Here is a 19,471-nt window from a genome sequence, read left to right as displayed (position 1 = left end):
TCTATTAGTACATAGCTTGTGATATTAAAAAATAGATTTTGTGACCCCTTCTGTAAATAACGACCTTCAAATGTAAACTTAATTTTGTATAAAAGTGGAAGAAACATAACGACAAATTGTGTCACATTAAAGATTTAAAAAATTAATTTGGGATTTAACAAAACCCTAGTCTGATAATCTAATTATTTATTTTATTATCTCTGGCCATACTATTATTTAAGCTCCATCTATCGTATACACTAGATATGCCTACATCGTCCTTGCATACCTAGAATATAGGTACTTCAGGATAAATTTGAAGAAAAATAAAGAATGTAGTTTGGCTATAATAAGTGACCTTCAAATAAAAGTTTATATACTACAAACCTGTTCTTGGTATTCCAGGTAATTTGTAGGACATTCTATCTTTAACTAACTGTTTTTATCAGTCTCAAGAAGTTGATAAGTACATAACTATTCAAGTAGTATAATAGTTTAGTTATATGTTTCATTATATGTATTCTATATACATTAAAATGTTGGGATACTAATATAATTTAGACTATTATGTTGTTCTTAAACTATCAATAATTAGTTTAAAATTGAAGTGTCCATTCTGATATATATCTACCGGTCCAACCGTTATTATTTACCCATCTCTATTATGGAAATTGTGATAATTGAATCATCTTTTTTTTACAATGTTCCGATGAACAATGTTGTAGAAGACATAATTAGCTGTCGATTGCTAAGAAAAACATTGTCCTAGTCAACAACATGAGCCCACAGTACGAGAGGAGGATTGAGATCGCAGTACTCCTACGAGCGGGATTATCCCAGAAGGCTTTCTGGGAGCAGACTGGGGCCTCGAGAAAGACGATTAAGAATATATCCATACGTTTGAAGGTCGGGAGAACCTCAGATACTCTCCAGGAGCAGGCAGAAAACCCTCCGTGTCCCTCAACTACCCGAAGTCGTCCTTCAAGAAAAAGCTGAATTACTCAATTGCTGACGTGGCTAAGATGGCGGTACCCAGGGCTTTAAAAGAAGGCTAGAGGAAAGCCTCTCCAGCGTATACCACGAACTCTGTTGACAGAACAGCAGAAAAAAGTCCATTTGGAGCGTGAAAAAAAGATCATGAACCACCTCAAGGGAAACTGTGAACTCATTGGGATCTTTTCTAGTGAGAAGACTTTACTTTTGACAATATCTTCAACATGCAGAATGATCGAGTAGACATATTTGGTAATGTAGTAGAGGATTGCCGATATGTCTCCACCACAAAACAACCTGCTTCAGTGCTTGGTTGCATCCAGCGGGAAGGTCATGAATCCTGTGTGGTTCCCTTAAGGATACAGCTGAATGCTGATAATTAACTCAAAATTATGGGCACCAAAGTTATCTCATGGATCAAATCCTAAGTTGGCAATTCTCCCTGGGTGCTCCAATAAGATGGAGCACATGCCCACAGCTCAAAGAAACCCCAAAAGTGGCTCCAGGCAACATGCACATCTGGGAAAAAGACTTATGTCCGCCACAAAGCCCAGATCGTAACCCCCTAGACTTTTCCATCTAGGTTGACGTGAAGTTTAAGGCCAGCAGTAGACACCATAACAGCACCCGCCCCTGAAGACCTCCGTCATCAAGGCCTGGGTATCTATGAGTACTGAGTATAAAAGAGAGTCTGCAGCAGATTCATCTACCGCTTAAGAGTGGATACATTGACTAAAACATGTTTTTTGGGGTTCAATTGATATTTAATAAACATGTTTCCTAATTCACCCAGGATCCTGCCATAGACTTCAATACTTTGTGTGTTGAAATGGGTGAATAATAACGATTAACCTGGTCTTTATTAAGATTTAAGATATTAAGAATGATTGATGTACAATAATAGCCACTATGGCTCCCTGTATCCATTCAAACCCTTCCAGAATCCCAAATTTTAAACTGTCGAAAAATCAATCATTTTATTGTGATATAAACTTCGTTTTACCCTTGATTTTTTCATATTTAATAATGTTTTTAGTCATAATGATCCTTTAAAATCCTATTGAGTTTTGCCGCCATACTAGCGCCGTGCATTTGTATACAACTAATGACGGACGTTAAACAGTTTTATAGAGTACTATGGTTATTTCAAGCACTATATAACAATTATAATTCTCCATAATTAGATTTTAGAACCAAATTAAAGTTAATAACTCGAGAGAAATCGCTCAAGAAATATACTTTACATGAGTGTTTTCTTAACCGAGGGGGGTCAATTTCATACTTTGTTTAAAAATTTCCATTAGAAATCACTATTTATCTAATGTTGAAAATTTTTGTTATACATGAAAAAAAAGATCATTCAAAAAATGGAGGTAAGATAAAGCGCCACATAGTATATAATTATTATTTACCCATATACCACTCCCTAGTTTATTTTGCCCTCTTCTTCTAAGCGCGGGTGAATTGGAGGCATTAAAAAAAATATAAGTATAAAGTATAAATTGTTTCAGGGCGCTGATATTACGTAAGTTACAGTCAACTGATGTTATCCTCCACTATATGATGTACATATCACTGCCTTAACTCATTTACACAAAAATGTAGAGTTCTATTTTTTTTTCAGCTGTCGATTTTTCTGGTTTTTTTTATCTCCAAATCAGTGGAGTGACCGTTGATTGGTTTAATTTTAATTATTTCAGGTGTTATACAGTTAGAACCTACATTGTAATTGACAAAATGTATCGTTTTGTGGGATTTGTTCTTTAAAATTGAAAATTGACGTTTGATGAAAAATTATTCAGAAAATGACAGATATTTCAGTTAAATATCAATTTGTATGTATCAAACTAATGCAAACGAAATTTACGCATCCAACAATTCATCAAAAGTTCATTTAATTAACCAGAAAAATTTTCATAGATTTCACACGTTTGTAATAATGGTCTTCAGGGATATTTAGCAAAGAATATGAATATTACAACACTATATATTCATTCAATTCAATTTCAAAAGACAGTCCAGCTCCAACTTCATTAACTTCATTAAAAAAATATAAATGTTAATTCGTTAGTCAATATTTAATTCCATCAATATAAATTTATTTATTAAATAAATGTAAATACATATTTAATGACGACATAATTTTATCTAAAAATATTTATTCGATACATATGTAATTATTTAATTTGGTTAATTGCACTACGTATGGTTGAAGCCAATTTTATGGGTAGTTTCAGATCCTCAAAGATTTCAGATGCCTTATATTTCTCAATATATTATGGTAATGCTTGTTCGTCAATCCATGAGTCTTGTCAAATATGAATAATCCACAATGTCAAATGATAATATAATTAATAACGGATAATTAAGTGATTAGCACTTCTTCCAGTCAAACCGCTGTCCTAGTCATTTATTTTTATCTCAAATATATATTATATCAGTGATTTGTTGATATACCAGCTTAAAAGAATTATGCCATCTTTTCCACTTTTCCTTTTTTTTTCTTTGCAATTTTTCCCACCGCCATTTTTTCCATTGCGTTTTTTCTTGACAACAACCTATAAATATATTACGTACAAGTAGTAATTTCTTTGTTCTAAAATGTATTATTTAATTACAACATTAGTCATACTAATAAGAAACTATTAATTGATACTATCATATCATTTTGATCTATTAAAATTACTTAGTTATTATTTATTTATGAATCATGTAACTGAAGGTATTTGAACTTTAGAATGTACCACAGAATACTTATCAATGACTAGTTTTTATCAAAAAAGTCAAAAATTAATAAATTAATTTATCGACCATCTAAAGAATATAAAATTTTAGCATTATCCTCATGCTATGTAACTAAGTCTTTCATCACATTTTTTTTGTTGCAACTTGTACAATATGCTTATATAAGTTATAATTTTGTACAAAATCGCAACTTTTACACCACATATTTATATATTAAATATAGGATAGACCCACCAAAAAAGCAGACGTTAACTAATGCGACAACAGTGTCTTTAAGTAAATCTTCATTTGTCTATATATTATAAATGATTGTTTATGAAGTAACTACAATATAATAGACATCTTTAAGAGCCCTTTTAATCCTAAAAGTAGACCCTCTTTTTATTTGCCCGTTCCTCTGATATTTAAAAAAAATCCGCTGTTCTATGTATTTATAACCCAAGAGTGCATTGTTAATATTGCAGAAATAAATTAGCAATATCTCACAACAGAGAGAAGGCCATAACATCTCACTTTTGAGAATTTACAACTATTATATAATAGCAAAAAAAACGTGTTTTTTGTATTTCAGTTAACATATTGGCCTCCCAATTTGAAAAACCGTGTGCAAGGCCTGTACAGTAATTTGGAATTTGACTTTTATTCAATTACAGGTTGACACTCTCACGATTATGGCACCGACAACCGCTGGGTCCTTCAAACATTTAAGGAACTGGGTTTTTTTGCTTTTTTTTTACTGAGCCCAGCATATTCTTTGAAAGTAGCAATGTGTTGGTGTTTCTTTAGGAAAGTAGTCACCAAGGAGAATATTTTTAAAATATGTAAATATATTTTTTTGTTGATTAGAATTATAAATGAAATTTTTAAGCAAGTCCTACATTCAAACAAAAATCCTTCATGAATTTCTTCCATGCCTTCCTTTAGATTTCAGACGATTTACCCATTTATAATTTTATTATAATTATTAGCCCGTAGTAATTAGGCGTTGGTGAAAAGATAAATTTTAACTTAATAATATAGAAGATAACTCCTACAGCAATCCTAAGTATTACTATAGTCAGACGTAACTGTTCAATACTTATAACAACTCATATATGTTTGGTCTTCAAGAATGAAAGAATAATAATAAGAGTTTAAAGAAAAAAAAATCACTTTTTTGAGATGACTGATGAGTACTTTAGAATCTCAAGAGCTCATCAACAAAAGAAAAAAAACAAAAAAAACACAGTGTTCCCCGAATGCTAAATACAAAACGCATGTAAAAAAAAAAGCGAATTATGATATACATCAACGAATAATAACAAACATAAACTGTGCTACATACGCTTGCCTGCAATATTTCATTTATACGACTACATTGTTATGTCTTAGATCAAAAACGAGTAAGAGTATTGATATACATTAAGGATCACTATCTAAATACATGTAAATCCGGTGTGTTTTTAGCTGGCCCGTTAATTTGTAATTGGTAGTATAAAGAACGAATTTTATTTTGCTTGAACCTTCAAAACCTGATTAAAGGTTCATGTGTTCTCATAAAAGAGGGAGCTTAACCCTGAGGGTTTGTTGCGGAGTTATAATCGTAAGTCCTTGTTGGACTTACAGTAGAATTGAGGATTAAATTCGGAGTAATTATAGCAAATGACCTATTTTATATTATTCCCTGCTTCCTCTCTTGTCACAGCTGATTGTAGCTGATCTAATGAAACTTCATGAGCAATATTCTTTCTCTCCTCCAAAACATTCTTCAAATTCTTAGAGTTACCATGTTGATTTTCGGTTTTTGTTTTTCAAGAGGCTCATTCCACACCGGATTAACACCATTGGCTATCTAATCCAGTGGTTCTGAACCTGGATTCGATTGAACCCCAATGTCTCGGTGAGACACTCTCAGGGGTTCGGCAAGCCCTCTGCATCCACTGACGCGACTGTCGACCGGGCGATCAACTTTGAGTGCGAGGGTGCCGTAACAGCGTTGCATCACTTAGAGTGGGGAATGCCAACATGAAAAAACAACTGGAGTGCCCTGCAGTGAGCTTTAAAAAAATCTCTTCTCCGTGTTAGATTACAAATATTTAGTTACTCAGTAAAAATGTGTTAGACAAAATAAATACAGCTCATTCGGAGTTATTTTTGACGTTACGCTCCGCTTTTCCATCATTAGCTACAGGTGATCAAGCCACATTACTAAGCTTTGATATCTGTGCTGCAGAAAACTTACTCATTAGTCAGCTTGTGGCTGTAGCTATTATACGTCATTTGTAATTTTCTTTTAATCTTTCAATACCTTCTTACTAACAATGTCGAGCAAAAAAAGAGAGTGGTCTGACGAATACGTACAATATAGATTCACCTGTATAAAGGAACGTGATGGGAATCAGTGCCCTCAGTGCATGATTTGCACTACAGATTTGATCTATTCATGTCTAGCACCGGCAAACTTGCACGGAGATGGGAAATATAAGAACACAAACCTTGCTCAATTCAAGGTGAAGTGAGCTCGATTTGATGAAAAGGCTACTCTACCTGTTCTCGGCTTTGTACCCATCAACAAACCCAGAGCATCTTACGAGGTTGCTTACCTCATCACAAAACAGGGCAAATCACAAGTCATTGGTAAAAACACTTGCAAAACCAGCGGTGTTGAAGATGGCGAATATCATGCTGAGAGAAGCTGCTGAAGATAATTTATCACAAACCATTTGTAACAACATATCTTTGTGAGAAATCCTTTTTGAGGATTGTCGAGGTAAAAACGAAAAAAAGAAACAGATTCTGTTGAGAAACCTATATGAGAGTTGTTACTTGGCAAGGTGATTCCACCCATTTCTGAAATGGTGTCTGAAAGGCAACAGCAAAAGACATATGGATTTTCAGAAAATATTCATTGAGTAATGTTTTTGTGTGAAAATCATATTTTGTTGTTTTTTGTTCTTTGACCACAGTGGCTTTTCGTTGCATGCTTCATTTTGTGCACTAATACACCTATGTTCTGAATAAATCATATTTTATTTTTCCAACCACAAAGGGGTCCGGCGAATGCACTGATGAAGCTTCCAGGGCCCACTACCATCAATAAGGTTAAGAACCACTGATCTAGTATATATAATGATCCCTGTATGCACGTTGGATGCTTTTTGTACACGCTTCCAATAGTTCATTAATATGAAAAATTTCTTATTTCTTAGATTAAAATATGTTCATTTAATACATGATCGAGCACTGTATACAGTACAATTATAATATAAGATTTATTCTTTATTTTCACCTATAACATAATGCAATTTAAAGAAATATACCAAAATATTAACTTCGAAATAAGATCCTTCATTCACCTGATTTTTGTAGGAACTGTTTTCAAGATAATTTAATAAATATTTAATCTTTAAAATGCTTGAATGTTTTTTATCAATTCTTATTACCTTTAATTTTCCTTTATATATTTATTTCATTTCAAGACATGGCTCTGAATCAAAATTATACTCTAACAACGTGATTCTTTAAAAAAAACTAAAGGCCAAACCTAGTGCGATTTAAATATTTAAGATATCTTTTGTATTCTATGGCTTAAATAATTATATTATTTTTTTTTTAATGTCCCCACGAGGTATAGTTTTAGATACGCATTGGGAGCACTTCCGATAGCCCTGTGCAAAATAACATTTCTTTAAAATTATAATTATTCTATAAAAAAAGACTCAAAACTTTACTTTCTAAAAAGCAAAGACGAAATTTGAAATTAATTCAAATTTTTTAAAAAAAAAGGACCGCACGTGTACCACAGGCAAAACTGACCTTTTTCAAAACAATATTTTTAAAATATTTCTATACTTTTCATATATTACACTTTAAGTATAAAAAATGATATTCTTTTATGTACATTCAGCGAGCCGAGAGTGTTATAAGTAGGGATGGACAAAACGTAGAGAAAAATAACAGTTTTAAGATTAGAAAAGGCTGGTCCTATTTTTCTTTTCTTTTTTTGTTCATTCTTTAATAGATCGTCGTTGTGCTAATATCTTGCCTCAATGATGAATTCCCACCATTTTTTTTTTTTTTTTTTTTTTGTAGTAAAAAAAATATATACATAATAAAACTTCGAACGATTATCAAAAATTAAAATAATACAAGGGTTGTTCGGGTTTTATCCATAATAGAGAGTACAAAAATAGATTCTTCCAAAAAGGCTAGTTCGGAAGAGTATATCAAGGTGATCTTCTTGACTTTGACGAACTTGCTGATCAAATTTGCAGTCCGGAATCCACAAACAAGACCCATTTACTGTCCGCTCTATGTTTTGTCCTTTCTACGTCTTGTATTTCTACATTTTGTCCCAGTTCCCTCTTCTTTAAAACAGTAATTCATTTTATCCCTCCAAAGGCATATAACAAATAGCCTTTGTCAACAAGGGACTTAATTCAGTAGCACCATATGTCTCGCTCCCACTTTCTCCTTGCGCTCTCCGAAATACCCATTCCTATCCAATAGTTACTCTAAAAATAAGTAATAACTACGACGTCTCCTAGTGTTCACTTTAATAATAAAAATTTATATGTCGAATTCTATGAAGGGAAAAAAATTGTAGAGGTAAGGAATAAAAATCATAAAGTAAAATCATTTGTGATATATCAAGAATGACATCTTACATGTAAAAAAAATTATCTTAGCCAAGAAAATATCCTGAAGCTAATAAGTACATTTTGTCGATTTGTAAAAAGATTATAAAATTCTATTATTGTTTTTTACCTATTCTACTTTAAATATGTATAACTAAAATATTCATCATATTCTTCTTAACTTTTCTTAACAAAAAATATCTTTAACAAAAATATTCAAATCTCTTGAACATTTCAAAATAATTTCAACCATTTGTTTATTTACAATCTAAACTTTTTAAATCGAATGACAAAGACTATCTCCTGTTTCTTAAAAAAAAAGATTTATAAACTTGAAGAAACAGAAAAGACTAGCGCCTTTCATAATTTAACTTATTTTGATCAATTTATTAAATAAATGACAAAATTACTCTACAGAATAAGTAATTTATAGCCAGTCAGTCCGAGGTTGAATCGTGAGAATTACAGTAAAGATGATTTTATGATAAAAATCAAAGGTTCCAATTAATTCATCACATATTATATGTGTGCGTGTCTAAAACTGAACACTCTGAAATTTTTAAAAATAGTTAAATAATTCTGTAATTTTTAAAGTGGTCGACGAATTAATTTATTTAACATGAAAGATGAGAGTCTTAGACACATGTCTATTCAATATGGCCGCCGATGTCCTCCACTACCAACTCCAGCCTGGACCGGAACCTGCTGCATGACTTGGCGATGAAGCTCTGGTCGAGGTTGGCTCAGGCATTCTTGAGGACAGAATTCAGCTGGTCCTTGTACTTGTATTGGACTCCCGACAGCATCCTCTTTAAACGCCCAAATACAGCAAAGTCAAGCGGCGAACAATCAAGCGAATGAGGCGGCCAAGAATTCCGATCGAAGAAGGCTGGAGTCTCAATCTGAAGGAACTCTTGAGTAAAGTTCCTAGTGTGGCAGCTGGCACCGTCCGGCTACCACCACCACCTGTCCCCGTAAGTAGCCCTGGCCCAAGCGAAAACTTTGTCCTTCAAGTATTGGCAGTACGTCTAGGAGGTAAGCCTCTCATGGTCCTCCAAGAAGATGAGATCACATTTCTGACCGTCGGACGCAACAACAGCCAGGACCTGGAGGTTGGCGAAGTGCTGTTTCTTACCCACATGCATCACGTCATCATCCCTGGCACCGAGAGACTCCGCCAGATAAAATCCGGTGTCTTTGGTCACCATCTCGCCTAGTCTGAAGGGCGTCTCATCACTGAACAAAACGACAACATCGGCTGGTTTTTCCTTAAGCTTGTTGAGAAAAATCTTCGACCTTGCGAGGAGTTTTTCTTTGTCTACAGGCTTCAGGGCTTGACGAGGGCTTCTATTGTAGACCTTAAGGCCAAGATATTTCTTAACTAGCCGGTCCATGGTCCTTCTGCTGACGTTGAACTCCCTGGAGAGGCGGCTGACGGTAACCTTGCCTCTCTTGTTCTCGACAGACTTTTTCACGACAGCAACCATTTCGTCCGACCTTCGAGGCCTTGACTTAGCAGTTCGCAGTCGCAGTTCAGAACCTTGGCAATTTCAGTGGGAGTTTTTCCCCGCACGGAAAGTTCCAAAATTGCGACTCGACATCTCTCCATATTATCGGTTGTTGTTTCACTGTTGCTATTTAAATTTTGCGGGAGTTTTGTTTAAAACTATTCAAGACCCTTGCCTTGAAGTATAACCCGGGTTTAACTCAATAAAATCACGAATATGTGCATGGCGTAAAATTTAAAGGAGTGTTCAGTTTTAGACGGGCACACCTGTATAGCTCATCATAGCTAATCATGTAAAGGAGAAATCCTTTGACTTCGATTCTCAGGAGCCCTTTTTTCTGGGTGCCTCAAGTGCCCTCAATACTATTGGGCTAGAGTCTTAGAGGCTCACTTTTCCGCTAGGGGTTTATGCAAGGATACGTAGCAGAATTTTTTCCTAAATAGAGCCATAAAGTGACGAGGTTTAGGAGTCCAATCGGGTGCTAAGGAACTTGCCTTCACTATATTTTCATTATCCAACAGATACAACTCTATATTTATATTCGACAGCCTTTTTACCCACTCTCAACCTCGATTGTCAAAAAGGAAAGGAATTTTTTTTTTAAACAAATGGTACCTGCAGTTTTCTTGTTGCCAACTGTTAAAAAATGTAAAGACAATGATTATTAATTATTATATACATTGAATTGATAATGTTATTAAAATAAATATCAATGAGAGAGTATGAAAACATGCAAATTCTAAACGTGTCAGTTGCTTTAAATAATACAAGACTAATCTTATGAAAATTGATGAAAATAGTGCAAAGGAAAATACACTATGATGACATAGTTTGAAGGTTAATTTTTTTCTATTAACCTTGATAGTTATTAGTTTCCTCAGTTTATCATTATAAACTTCTGAAAAAAGCTTGTACTGAGTCAGTTTTCGATGGTGTTTGTTGAACCCTTATAGTTGTAATGTTTCGGATATCTATGTTTTAACAGTATTTTAATACATAATTTATTTACTGCAGTTATTTTCCAGTTCTTTAAGTTTATTAAAGTAAAGTAAAAGTTAAATGTTAAAAAAAAAATAGAAAACAGATATATTTTCATTATTTAAGTATCTATTCAGGGTTGTCTCCAAGGGAAAAAAAATTATAATTATAATTCTTAGAAAAAAATCCCAAAAATGTAATATTTAAAAAAAAAAAAAATATTACAAACTTAATTATTGAAAAAAAATTCCAAAATATTAAATTTTTTTGGGAAAAACTGAATTTTGATTTTTTTCTCCAAAAAATGTAATATTTTTAATTTAATTTTTGAATTTCATTAGTCAAAAGCAATGGATTTTCGATATTTTTTTGGAAAAAAAAATAATTTTTGGATTTTTTTTCAAAAAATATCTAAATATCTTGTCGTGGTGGTCACATTTATAATTTTTAATAAACAATTTTTATTAATGACGTATATTTTTAAAATTGTTCTAAAACTGGAAAATTATACCTTTTTGACCAGATTCAGCCCACCTTTTTTGTAAGTGGGGGGATAGGAAATTTGAAAATTGAACTCTTTTTGTAATTTTGACTTGAAAAGATTTTTTTATTCGCTAATGCACCATGAAACTATTTGAAAAAAATATTCCTTTTTGTATATCGAGAAAATTTATATTATGAAAAAAATCAATACCTGTGGTTTTTTCCCCATATAAGAGAGTTATACTACTCTTTAAAATTAATGATAGACCTTTGTGTCAAAAATTATTAAATGCAAATCAATTTTTCAGTTTCTTAAATCAAATTCTGTAAGATGTTTCTATTATGGTTCAGAATGTATCAAATATTAATAATTTAAATATATTACACTGCCAATATAATACATTATATATATTTTACTGGTCCATTTCTAATTTTTTTGAGAAATGTTGAGCACTCATAGGTTAAAAGTATGCATTTGGATAAAAACGATAACTGACAAATTTAAAAAAAAATTTAAAGGTCACTCAACATCCTTAAAGTTTTGAAAATTGACATTTTTTGCGAAAATTGTGTATTTTTCTTTATTATCTTTTAACCACAAGTAGATATGATTAAATGTATCTTATAAATTTTTTTACATTAGCGTAAATCTTTAAAAAAATTTCATATTACTTTGTTCTTAAATTAGTTTCTTTAGTTTTAAACAGAATAGGAGTGAAGGATATTTTTTTAATCTATAACTCAGAAAGTGCATTCTTTGTGATTATTTCTTTAATCAAACAGCATTATTGCCAAATCTGTCTCGAAAAAATACACAATAGGTCGATTCTTTGGAGGAGCAAGAAGCAAAGTCGAATTATGCCTTATGAAACCTTCTATGGAACCTTCCCAATTCTCCGTACACTTTGTAGTTGAGTCCTTAGGTCTATTTTTGCTAGAGTATCAGGCAAAGAGATCAAGTATAACTATTAAATCAATTAACTTCCCAAAATCCACGAACAAGGATAGAGACAACAGGGAAGTCTCCATAAGGCAATTATTATCAAAGGACATTGATTTTTCATTAAAGATTTTTTTATAAGCTCCTTTTGATACAGTAATTCATCGAATTTCTTTTAAAAAATTCAAAAATTTATTTTTTTGAATGATCTACTATTTTTTATTTTTTATGTTGAAAAATGAAACAAAAAATTGACAAAATGTAATATTAATAAATAAAAAGGTATGATGTTAATATTAAAACAATTTCTATCAGTCCTTTCTACTTAATGTACTTCTTTTTTTAAATCGGGATTTTTTTTTCGATGATCCTAGACTACTTGTAATAAGTATTATTTCAGCTCTTCATCATCAGTAATTAAGGAATTAAGTTACTTATGAAATCAACTCCCTTTCAGCCGAATGATTAACACATGTTTAGTTGTTAATGATTGAACACCTCACCTTAAAGTCATCTCTTGAATTCCAAGTTTCAAAGATTATTCGTCAAGCCATAACATGTAAAAAAAGTTTGGGTTGTTTTTTGAAATTAATTTTGCCAATGATAGTTTCCTAATATTTTTTATGTCTACGTTTTTCAAATATTATATGGATTAATAACCCTTACGAATTATAATTACTTTGGGCATAGTTCGTTTTTCTTGAGATTATACTTTAGGGTCAAAAAATGCCGAGACTATATTTTGTTCGTTTAAATACCTAGGTGCCTGTAATTATTTTTTTGTTGCAGCTTCCGAAATTGCTGGATGTATATTTACCAAAAATTTCAAACTTAACAGAAATTCAAGATTTTACTGAGTTGAAGAAATAACTTCAAAAGCTGTGTAACAAGCTCTCATATATATTTTCACAATAAAAATATTAAAAATTCTTCTTTTTTTTCATTACCATTGAATTTGAATTGATCTCGAAACATACAAATCTTGAGAGCGTACAATGCCTTTCTCATTTAACGAGCATGGTACATAGCTCCTGGTGCAATAAAGTGTATCTCTTGATGAGGATTACTTCCAAGAAAAATGATAACATCTTGAAGTATTTAACGTTGTTGCCAATACTTTTAACGGAAAGTAAAAAGGTTGCATTTCGATATGATACCTTATGCTCTGTCTATCTGATCGATAGCCAATTTAGGGCTAAGAATATTCTTAGTTTTTACTCTCTTGTTTTTTAATGTGTAATGCATTGTATAATCATTATCACCATCCTTCAATGTACTTCCTTCGTAACTGTCATAGTAAACTATCAATTCTTTAATTGAGTGCATGTTATTGGTATTATGTAGCCTCTATGATTCTGCATCTCGCCTCTCTACTATTTCATCAAGTACATGGAATGTCCTTTATTTTCTAGGCTTATATACTCTTGACGTCCTTCCTCTCTCTGGGCGAAAAGAAAGTCTACATCTTCTGGATTTTTGCTGAGAATGAGTGCATCTTTATGTACAATGTCGAACAAATCTTCTAGTTTAGTCTCAAAGGCATTTATATCTTATTAATTTGTCTTAGATGTTCGATTTTTATTCTTTTTTATGCTTCTGCTAGTCACAATGAAGCTTTTATAGTTGTATAATGTCATGATGTTTAAGACGAACTGGAATTCCAGCTTTATCCCATATAAATATAACATACAATATCACTTTTGAAGCACTATCACGAATGATCTAAAAATCAATGTCATAGTTATTTCTTAATAATCTAATACTAAGCTTAAATGAAGGATCAATGCCCTTGACTTAATATTGAGTAGTTTTATCTCAAAGATTTGACTGTTTGATTTTTAAAAGAAATCCATAATGCGCATTGTGAGTAATAGGTAAAAAAAAATATCCTTCACTCCCATTCCGTTCATATCAAAGCAGCTAATATAAGAACATTGTATTATTAATATTTCTTATAGATAATTTACTTATATAAAAAAGTAATAAAATACATTTAATCATATTTGCTAGTGATAGGAAGATAATAAAAGGAGAATAATTATTTTTCGAAAAAAACGTCAATTTTCAATTGTATAAGGTTTCTAGTATTATAAAATTTTGTCCATAGATTATTGTGAGTTGACTTACTTTTAAATCAAAAATAATTTTTATTATTATGACACTTGAAAATAAATAATTGATGTATAATCAACATGATAATTATAAAAAATATCCATACACAATTTAGACAAACAGGAACTTAAAAGAACAAGAAAATTGAATAATACCAAATAGTGGAATTTACCAAAAAGGTATCACAAATACTTCTCAATTTCTATAAATGACACCGTCATTTATCAGCAGATCATAAATCTTGCGAGTTTTATTTACATCAATTTTGACAACAGGGCGGGCATCAGCTAGCCTTAACCCATTTGATTTTTTACATTCATTGATCATAGTGGTCTTTATTTGCAAAAAACTTTCAGGAGCCATACGGATTTCCGAACACAAATCCTGTTCTTTCGAACTTAACTTTTCAAATGATGTTAAACCCGTGATATCAAGTCGTACAGCTTGTTTTTTAGCGTTTGTTGTGGGCATCAGTTTACCCGTTAATTTGTCCTTTACATAAGATATATTTCTCGGATCAGCCACCCAATCCCAAACACGATCACTAGACAGTTCCTTACTACTCATTTCGCGTTGAACTTTTAGCTTTTTATAGATGATAGTTGAGTCTTTGTTAGTCAAGCCATTTGAACGGAATTCTTGATATTTACGAACTTTTCTTTTGATTTGAAATTCATGCTGTAAGCCCTCTAAAATGTAATCAAAATCCAAAGAACAGAAAAGACGTCGAAAATCGTAGACTTTTCCATATTTTTCTCTTATTAATGGATATTTTGTGGAGCTTAAAGCAACAGCAGAACGCTTATTAATGAGACCATGTTCCTTAACAATCGATTTTATCCGTTTTCTCTCTTTTAACTTATCATTGTATATGAAAAGAGCAGAGAGTTCTAACTTTCCAAATAAAGCATCATCTTCATCCTTTGGATCTTCCAAATTATTAGATACATCATTGTAAGATATCGAATTTAAGTCATTTTCAGCTAGATCGTCCAATTCGGTTTCAAAATCTCCACGAGCAGGGTTGTAGCCTGCCAATTCTTTGGACAAAACTGAAGGTGGAGGCCGTATTTGATAGAGAAGAGACTGTTCCTTTTGAGGTTGAATATAGGGAACTGGCTGATCCCTAGAGAATCTATCGACAAATTTTGAGGTGAGCTCCTTGAATTCACCTTTCTTATCCTCGATAAAAATGGCTGCAAAATGAGCTTCACATTCGGAGGGTGTCTTATTAGTCAAAGTTTTACTGACTTCTTCCCAACTCCCCAAACCATGATGAAGAACAGCATCCAGGAGTTGAAGTTCATCTTTGGCCGTCCAATTATGAGAAAATAGGGAAAAATCTTGCTTGACAACAGAGTATGCATGATTCGATACGTGCTTGGCGAATTCCTTTCCTTTAGAATAGCAATCTAAACAAATATAAGTCTTTGAATCCGTGATTTCTTTACAGGTATGACACTCAATAAACGGATCATGTAAAACAAGATGACAACTCTGGCAACATCCGTAATCAACAGTTTCCTCCATATTATGCTGTTGATCAATAATGTAACTACGCTTTGCGGCCCATTGTTAATTGAGAAAAAGTGGATTTGTTTGGAGGAGGATTTAGCTTGGAACTAAGGAAACGAAATGGTTCTTTCAGAGATTCCCTATCCAAAGAGCTCACTTCAAAAAGTCTAGTCTTTTCTCTAGCAGCCCAATTTAATGCCTGAACATTATCTACTTGACGACGAGCAGAGAGATCAGACTTATTTCCAATAACAACTATGGTCACTTCCTTCTTTTCCTTGTTCTTTTCAATGTCCTTTTTTATAGCATCTGCTATTTGAAATGAATGTTCGTCATCAATACTATAAACTATAAGAAATCCATCCACAAGGCTCAATAAATGTCTCGGAATATCCTTGACTGAATAACCATCTAAGCCCTCTGTGTCATAAAAACGAATTGTCTCCTTAGATCCTCGATCACATTCGACGTTCGCTACATAAATGTCCTCAATTGTTGACGGAAAAGGCTTTAAGAAAAGAGAGATAAAATAATTAATCTATAACAATCTTAATCTATCGTCTGAGAATAGTTAGACTGATGACTCAAATAAACAAATAATTGACAATTGTCAAGTGAATACTCTAAAACACCACTTACACCAACGTTACCATAGATTGCCTGCTCCAAAATGGAAGTCTTCCCACTCTTTTTCGCACCACAAACTATCACTTTTGAAATTTTGCCCATTATCACCGACTCTCAGTCTCACAAGTTAATATCATCATCATCCTAATAGTATTAGTACAAGGACTTCTCCTCTTTCTTCATCGATCCCTAGCTGTACGTAAGAAAGTTCAATTCAACTATATTATAATAGATGAGTTTGGGTCCAAGGTCTTCTTACTAGTTATTTAATAAATAAATAATATATCATTAATAATTACTAGCTTAGCTTTAAGCTATGTAGTAGGTTAGTTTTCCATTCAATAAATTTACATGATGTGTGTGTTGTGACGTCAAACACTGCCAATTAGGCAGCAGTCATCGTATATATAATATTAATATCAACAAAATCATATTTATTAATTCTTTTTAAGTCATCTTCTCGTGACGTCATTTATTTGGAATTTCCTAACCGCAACAAGTCATAAAATGACGCTCCTTCATTTGCCTGCTGCTTACTAGCTAACTCATGTTTATTCCCCCTGATGAGATTTAAATTTCATTCTAGATACTTCCATTTGAGATATAATACGAAACTAGCTTTTTTCTGAAATTGTAAATAATCCACTCATTTTATAGTAATGTATGTGGCTAAGAAATCCACTTTATAGCTTAGAGGAATTATTGCGACTCTTTAAAGAAGTAAAATTCAATGGCTGTGTGAAATACTAATAAATATCTCCCTTTAAACATCATGATTAAGCATCTTTAACTTTTCAGCATCTTTCTGAACAAGTTAATATTAGGGGCTACAACAAATCATAACCGCAATTCTTCATTAAAGGAACTCTCTTAACACTTGCCGGTAAAGTTCGAGTTGGCCCATGCTTCATTCTTTCCTACACCGGATCACGAACATATGGGGATGAAATCGTTCGTGACTCAAAGGTCAGGTGGCTTAGACTAATACTAAGGTAAAATGGGTTGAGATACGGGAAGGGGGGTCATTTTTTCGTAGGAAAGAATGGAATAGAAGTGTGTCAAAAACAATAAGGAGTTTAACTTGGTTGTGAATCTAGCTGCATGTTACATTTATTAAAGGAAAAAGAGAATTGGGAAATGAAAAAAGGGCGGGCTTAAAAGGAAAAAAGAGAAAAGAGAAGCAGAAGAAGAACGAGGGGAAATATATAAGTATAATATTAGGAAAAAAAGAATCCGAAAGAAAAGAGAAAGAAGGACGCCATTTTGCCCTGACTCATCGGATGATAGTTATAAAAAGAGAGAGAAGGAAAGAAAGAGAGAGTGAGAGAGAGAGAGAGCAGGGATAGTGATATGAAAAGAGTAAATATAGAAGTGACTTGGTGGTAAAAGGCGGAGGAGTTGAGAGAGGTAGAGAAGACGAGAGAGAAAGAGACAGAGAGAGAGAGAGAGAGATAGAGAAAGAAAGAAAGAAGGAGAAGCTTAGGCGCTTCTAAGCAGAAGCAGAAGCAGTAGAGCTAGAAGTAGACAACTCTTTTAGAGTTGCGCCAGCACAAGGAAGAACCACGACCAGCAGTAGTGTGCACCGCTTAGTCCCGCAGCAGAAAAAGAAATTTGGAGTTCCGGTGGCTCTGCTCTAGTCTGTCTTTTGAAACATCCATTTTTGTACCGAGGAATCCGAGAGGAAAGTGAGCGAGTGTGACTGAGTGTGCTTGTGTGTGGATCCTGCCTCTAATTTGGATTGGAGTGAAGTATCGTCTGTCGAGTCTCGAGTGTAACTCCCCGACTTCCCATTCTTTTCTCTGTAGAAAGATGGCGTTAAAACGTATAAACAAAGAGTTAGTGGATTTAGGTCGAGATCCTCCCGCTCAATGTAGTGCCGGCCCAGTGGGCGACGATCTATTTCACTGGCAGGCCACAATTATGGGACCTCCCGACAGTCCCTATCAAGGAGGCGTCTTTTTTCTAACGATTCACTTCCCCACGGATTATCCTTTCAAACCTCCAAAAGTAGCCTTTGCTACTCGGATTTACCATCCCAATATTAACTCCAATGGGAGCATTTGTCTCGATATTCTCCGCTCACAATGGAGTCCCGCGCTTACTGTCGCTAAAGTTCTCCTCTCTATTTGCTCCCTCCTCTGCGATCCAAATCCCGATGATCCACTCGTTCCCGAAATCGCCAGGCTTTTTAAAACTGACAGATCCAAATACATGGAAATGGCTAGGGAATGGACCAAAAAATATGCCATGTAAATTTAATAATCAGTAAAACAATTCACCAACCTCTTTTAAAAGCGAATAAAAGATATATATATGATATACACACACACATCCATCATCCAAATATATAAAAAAACCAACTAGGAGACGATGAATGAATTTTTCCTCATTTTGTATGTTTAAAACAAATAATTAATAAATGGGAAACCTATTATCATTAATTTTTTTCTCTCTTGGATTCTAAAAGCCGTCTATTTTTCTTTTCGGGAAATTTATTATATTAAAATTTGGTTATATTTGAAGTCAATAAAAACGATTCGTCATTTTTTTTTTAATTTTAACTAAGTGTTGTTCTTCCCGAGAAAAGACTGTTATCCTGTAATTGTTATTCCTTTTCCTCTCATTCTTTTTAATTAAGTTATTTCAATAAATCCTTGCTAAGTCTCAACCTCTCTTGTAGTAGTGGATATCTTACTTTTCAGGGTGGGAGTGCAGGGAGGCACTTACAACGTGGGTTCCTCTGATGTTGACACTGTTTGCTGTTTGAAATCAAAACCGTTTCTTTCTTCCTCATGTTTATCCGTCCAATTTTGTGATAAATCATAAATTTGTGATTTCTATAGAAAAAAATTAATTTATTCAAAAATCCTAAATTATTGAAGTAGAAAAAAGGTTAACGAAAATTATTATGAACAGTGGAGCTCAATAATATATTTCATTTGACCATTACCATTGTCTTCTTCACACATCAAATG

General features: G+C 33.0%; 3 protein-coding genes across 3 annotated transcripts; 1 reads left to right on the top strand and 2 right to left on the bottom strand.

Moving 5' to 3' along the window:
• Positions 1–14,350: 14,350 nt before the first annotated feature.
• Positions 14,351–15,884, bottom strand: Ada2a (Transcriptional adapter 2A). Its single transcript, XM_040717048.2, has one exon. The coding sequence runs from the start codon at positions 15,882–15,884 to the stop codon at positions 14,550–14,552; it is 1,335 nt and encodes a 444-aa protein (XP_040572982.1). The 3' UTR covers positions 14,351–14,549.
• Positions 14,351–17,761, bottom strand: kappaB-Ras (NFKB inhibitor interacting Ras like 1). The gene is made up of 2 exons (XM_040717050.2): positions 16,509–17,761; positions 14,351–16,377 (listed from the first exon to the last, which is right to left on the bottom strand). The coding sequence occupies exons 1-2, from the start codon at positions 16,596–16,598 to the stop codon at positions 15,910–15,912; spliced, it is 558 nt and encodes a 185-aa protein (XP_040572984.1). The 5' UTR covers positions 16,599–17,761; the 3' UTR covers positions 14,351–15,909.
• A 235-nt stretch (positions 17,762–17,996) lies between these two features.
• Positions 17,997–18,937, top strand: eff (ubiquitin-conjugating enzyme E2 eff). Its single transcript, XM_040717053.2, has one exon. It carries the CDS (start codon positions 18,306–18,308, stop codon positions 18,747–18,749), a length of 444 nt encoding a protein of 147 aa, XP_040572987.1. The 5' UTR covers positions 17,997–18,305; the 3' UTR covers positions 18,750–18,937.
• The last annotated feature ends 534 nt before the right edge of the window (positions 18,938–19,471 follow it).

This window comes from Lepeophtheirus salmonis, chromosome 7 (assembly GCF_016086655.4).
Source record: "Lepeophtheirus salmonis chromosome 7, UVic_Lsal_1.4, whole genome shotgun sequence".
In the NCBI taxonomy this organism is placed as follows: domain Eukaryota; kingdom Metazoa; phylum Arthropoda; class Copepoda; order Siphonostomatoida; family Caligidae; genus Lepeophtheirus; species Lepeophtheirus salmonis.
This window is presented reverse-complemented; position numbering and strand designations above follow the sequence as displayed.

Excerpts from the sequence above, each read along its gene's own strand:
- Ada2a (XM_040717048.2), bottom strand. The coding sequence starts at position 15,884 with ATGGAGGAAACTGTTGATTACGGATGTTGCCAGAGTTGTCATCTTGTT.
- kappaB-Ras (XM_040717050.2), bottom strand. The coding sequence starts at position 16,598 with ATGGGCAAAATTTCAAAAGTGATAGTTTGTGGTGCGAAAAAGAGTGGG. Across the intron at positions 16,378-16,508 it reads CAATCTATGGTAACGTTGGT|CCTTTTCCGTCAACAATTGA; the intron begins GTAAGTGGTGTT and ends CTTTTCTTAAAG.
- eff (XM_040717053.2), top strand. The coding sequence starts at position 18,306 with ATGGCGTTAAAACGTATAAACAAAGAGTTAGTGGATTTAGGTCGAGAT.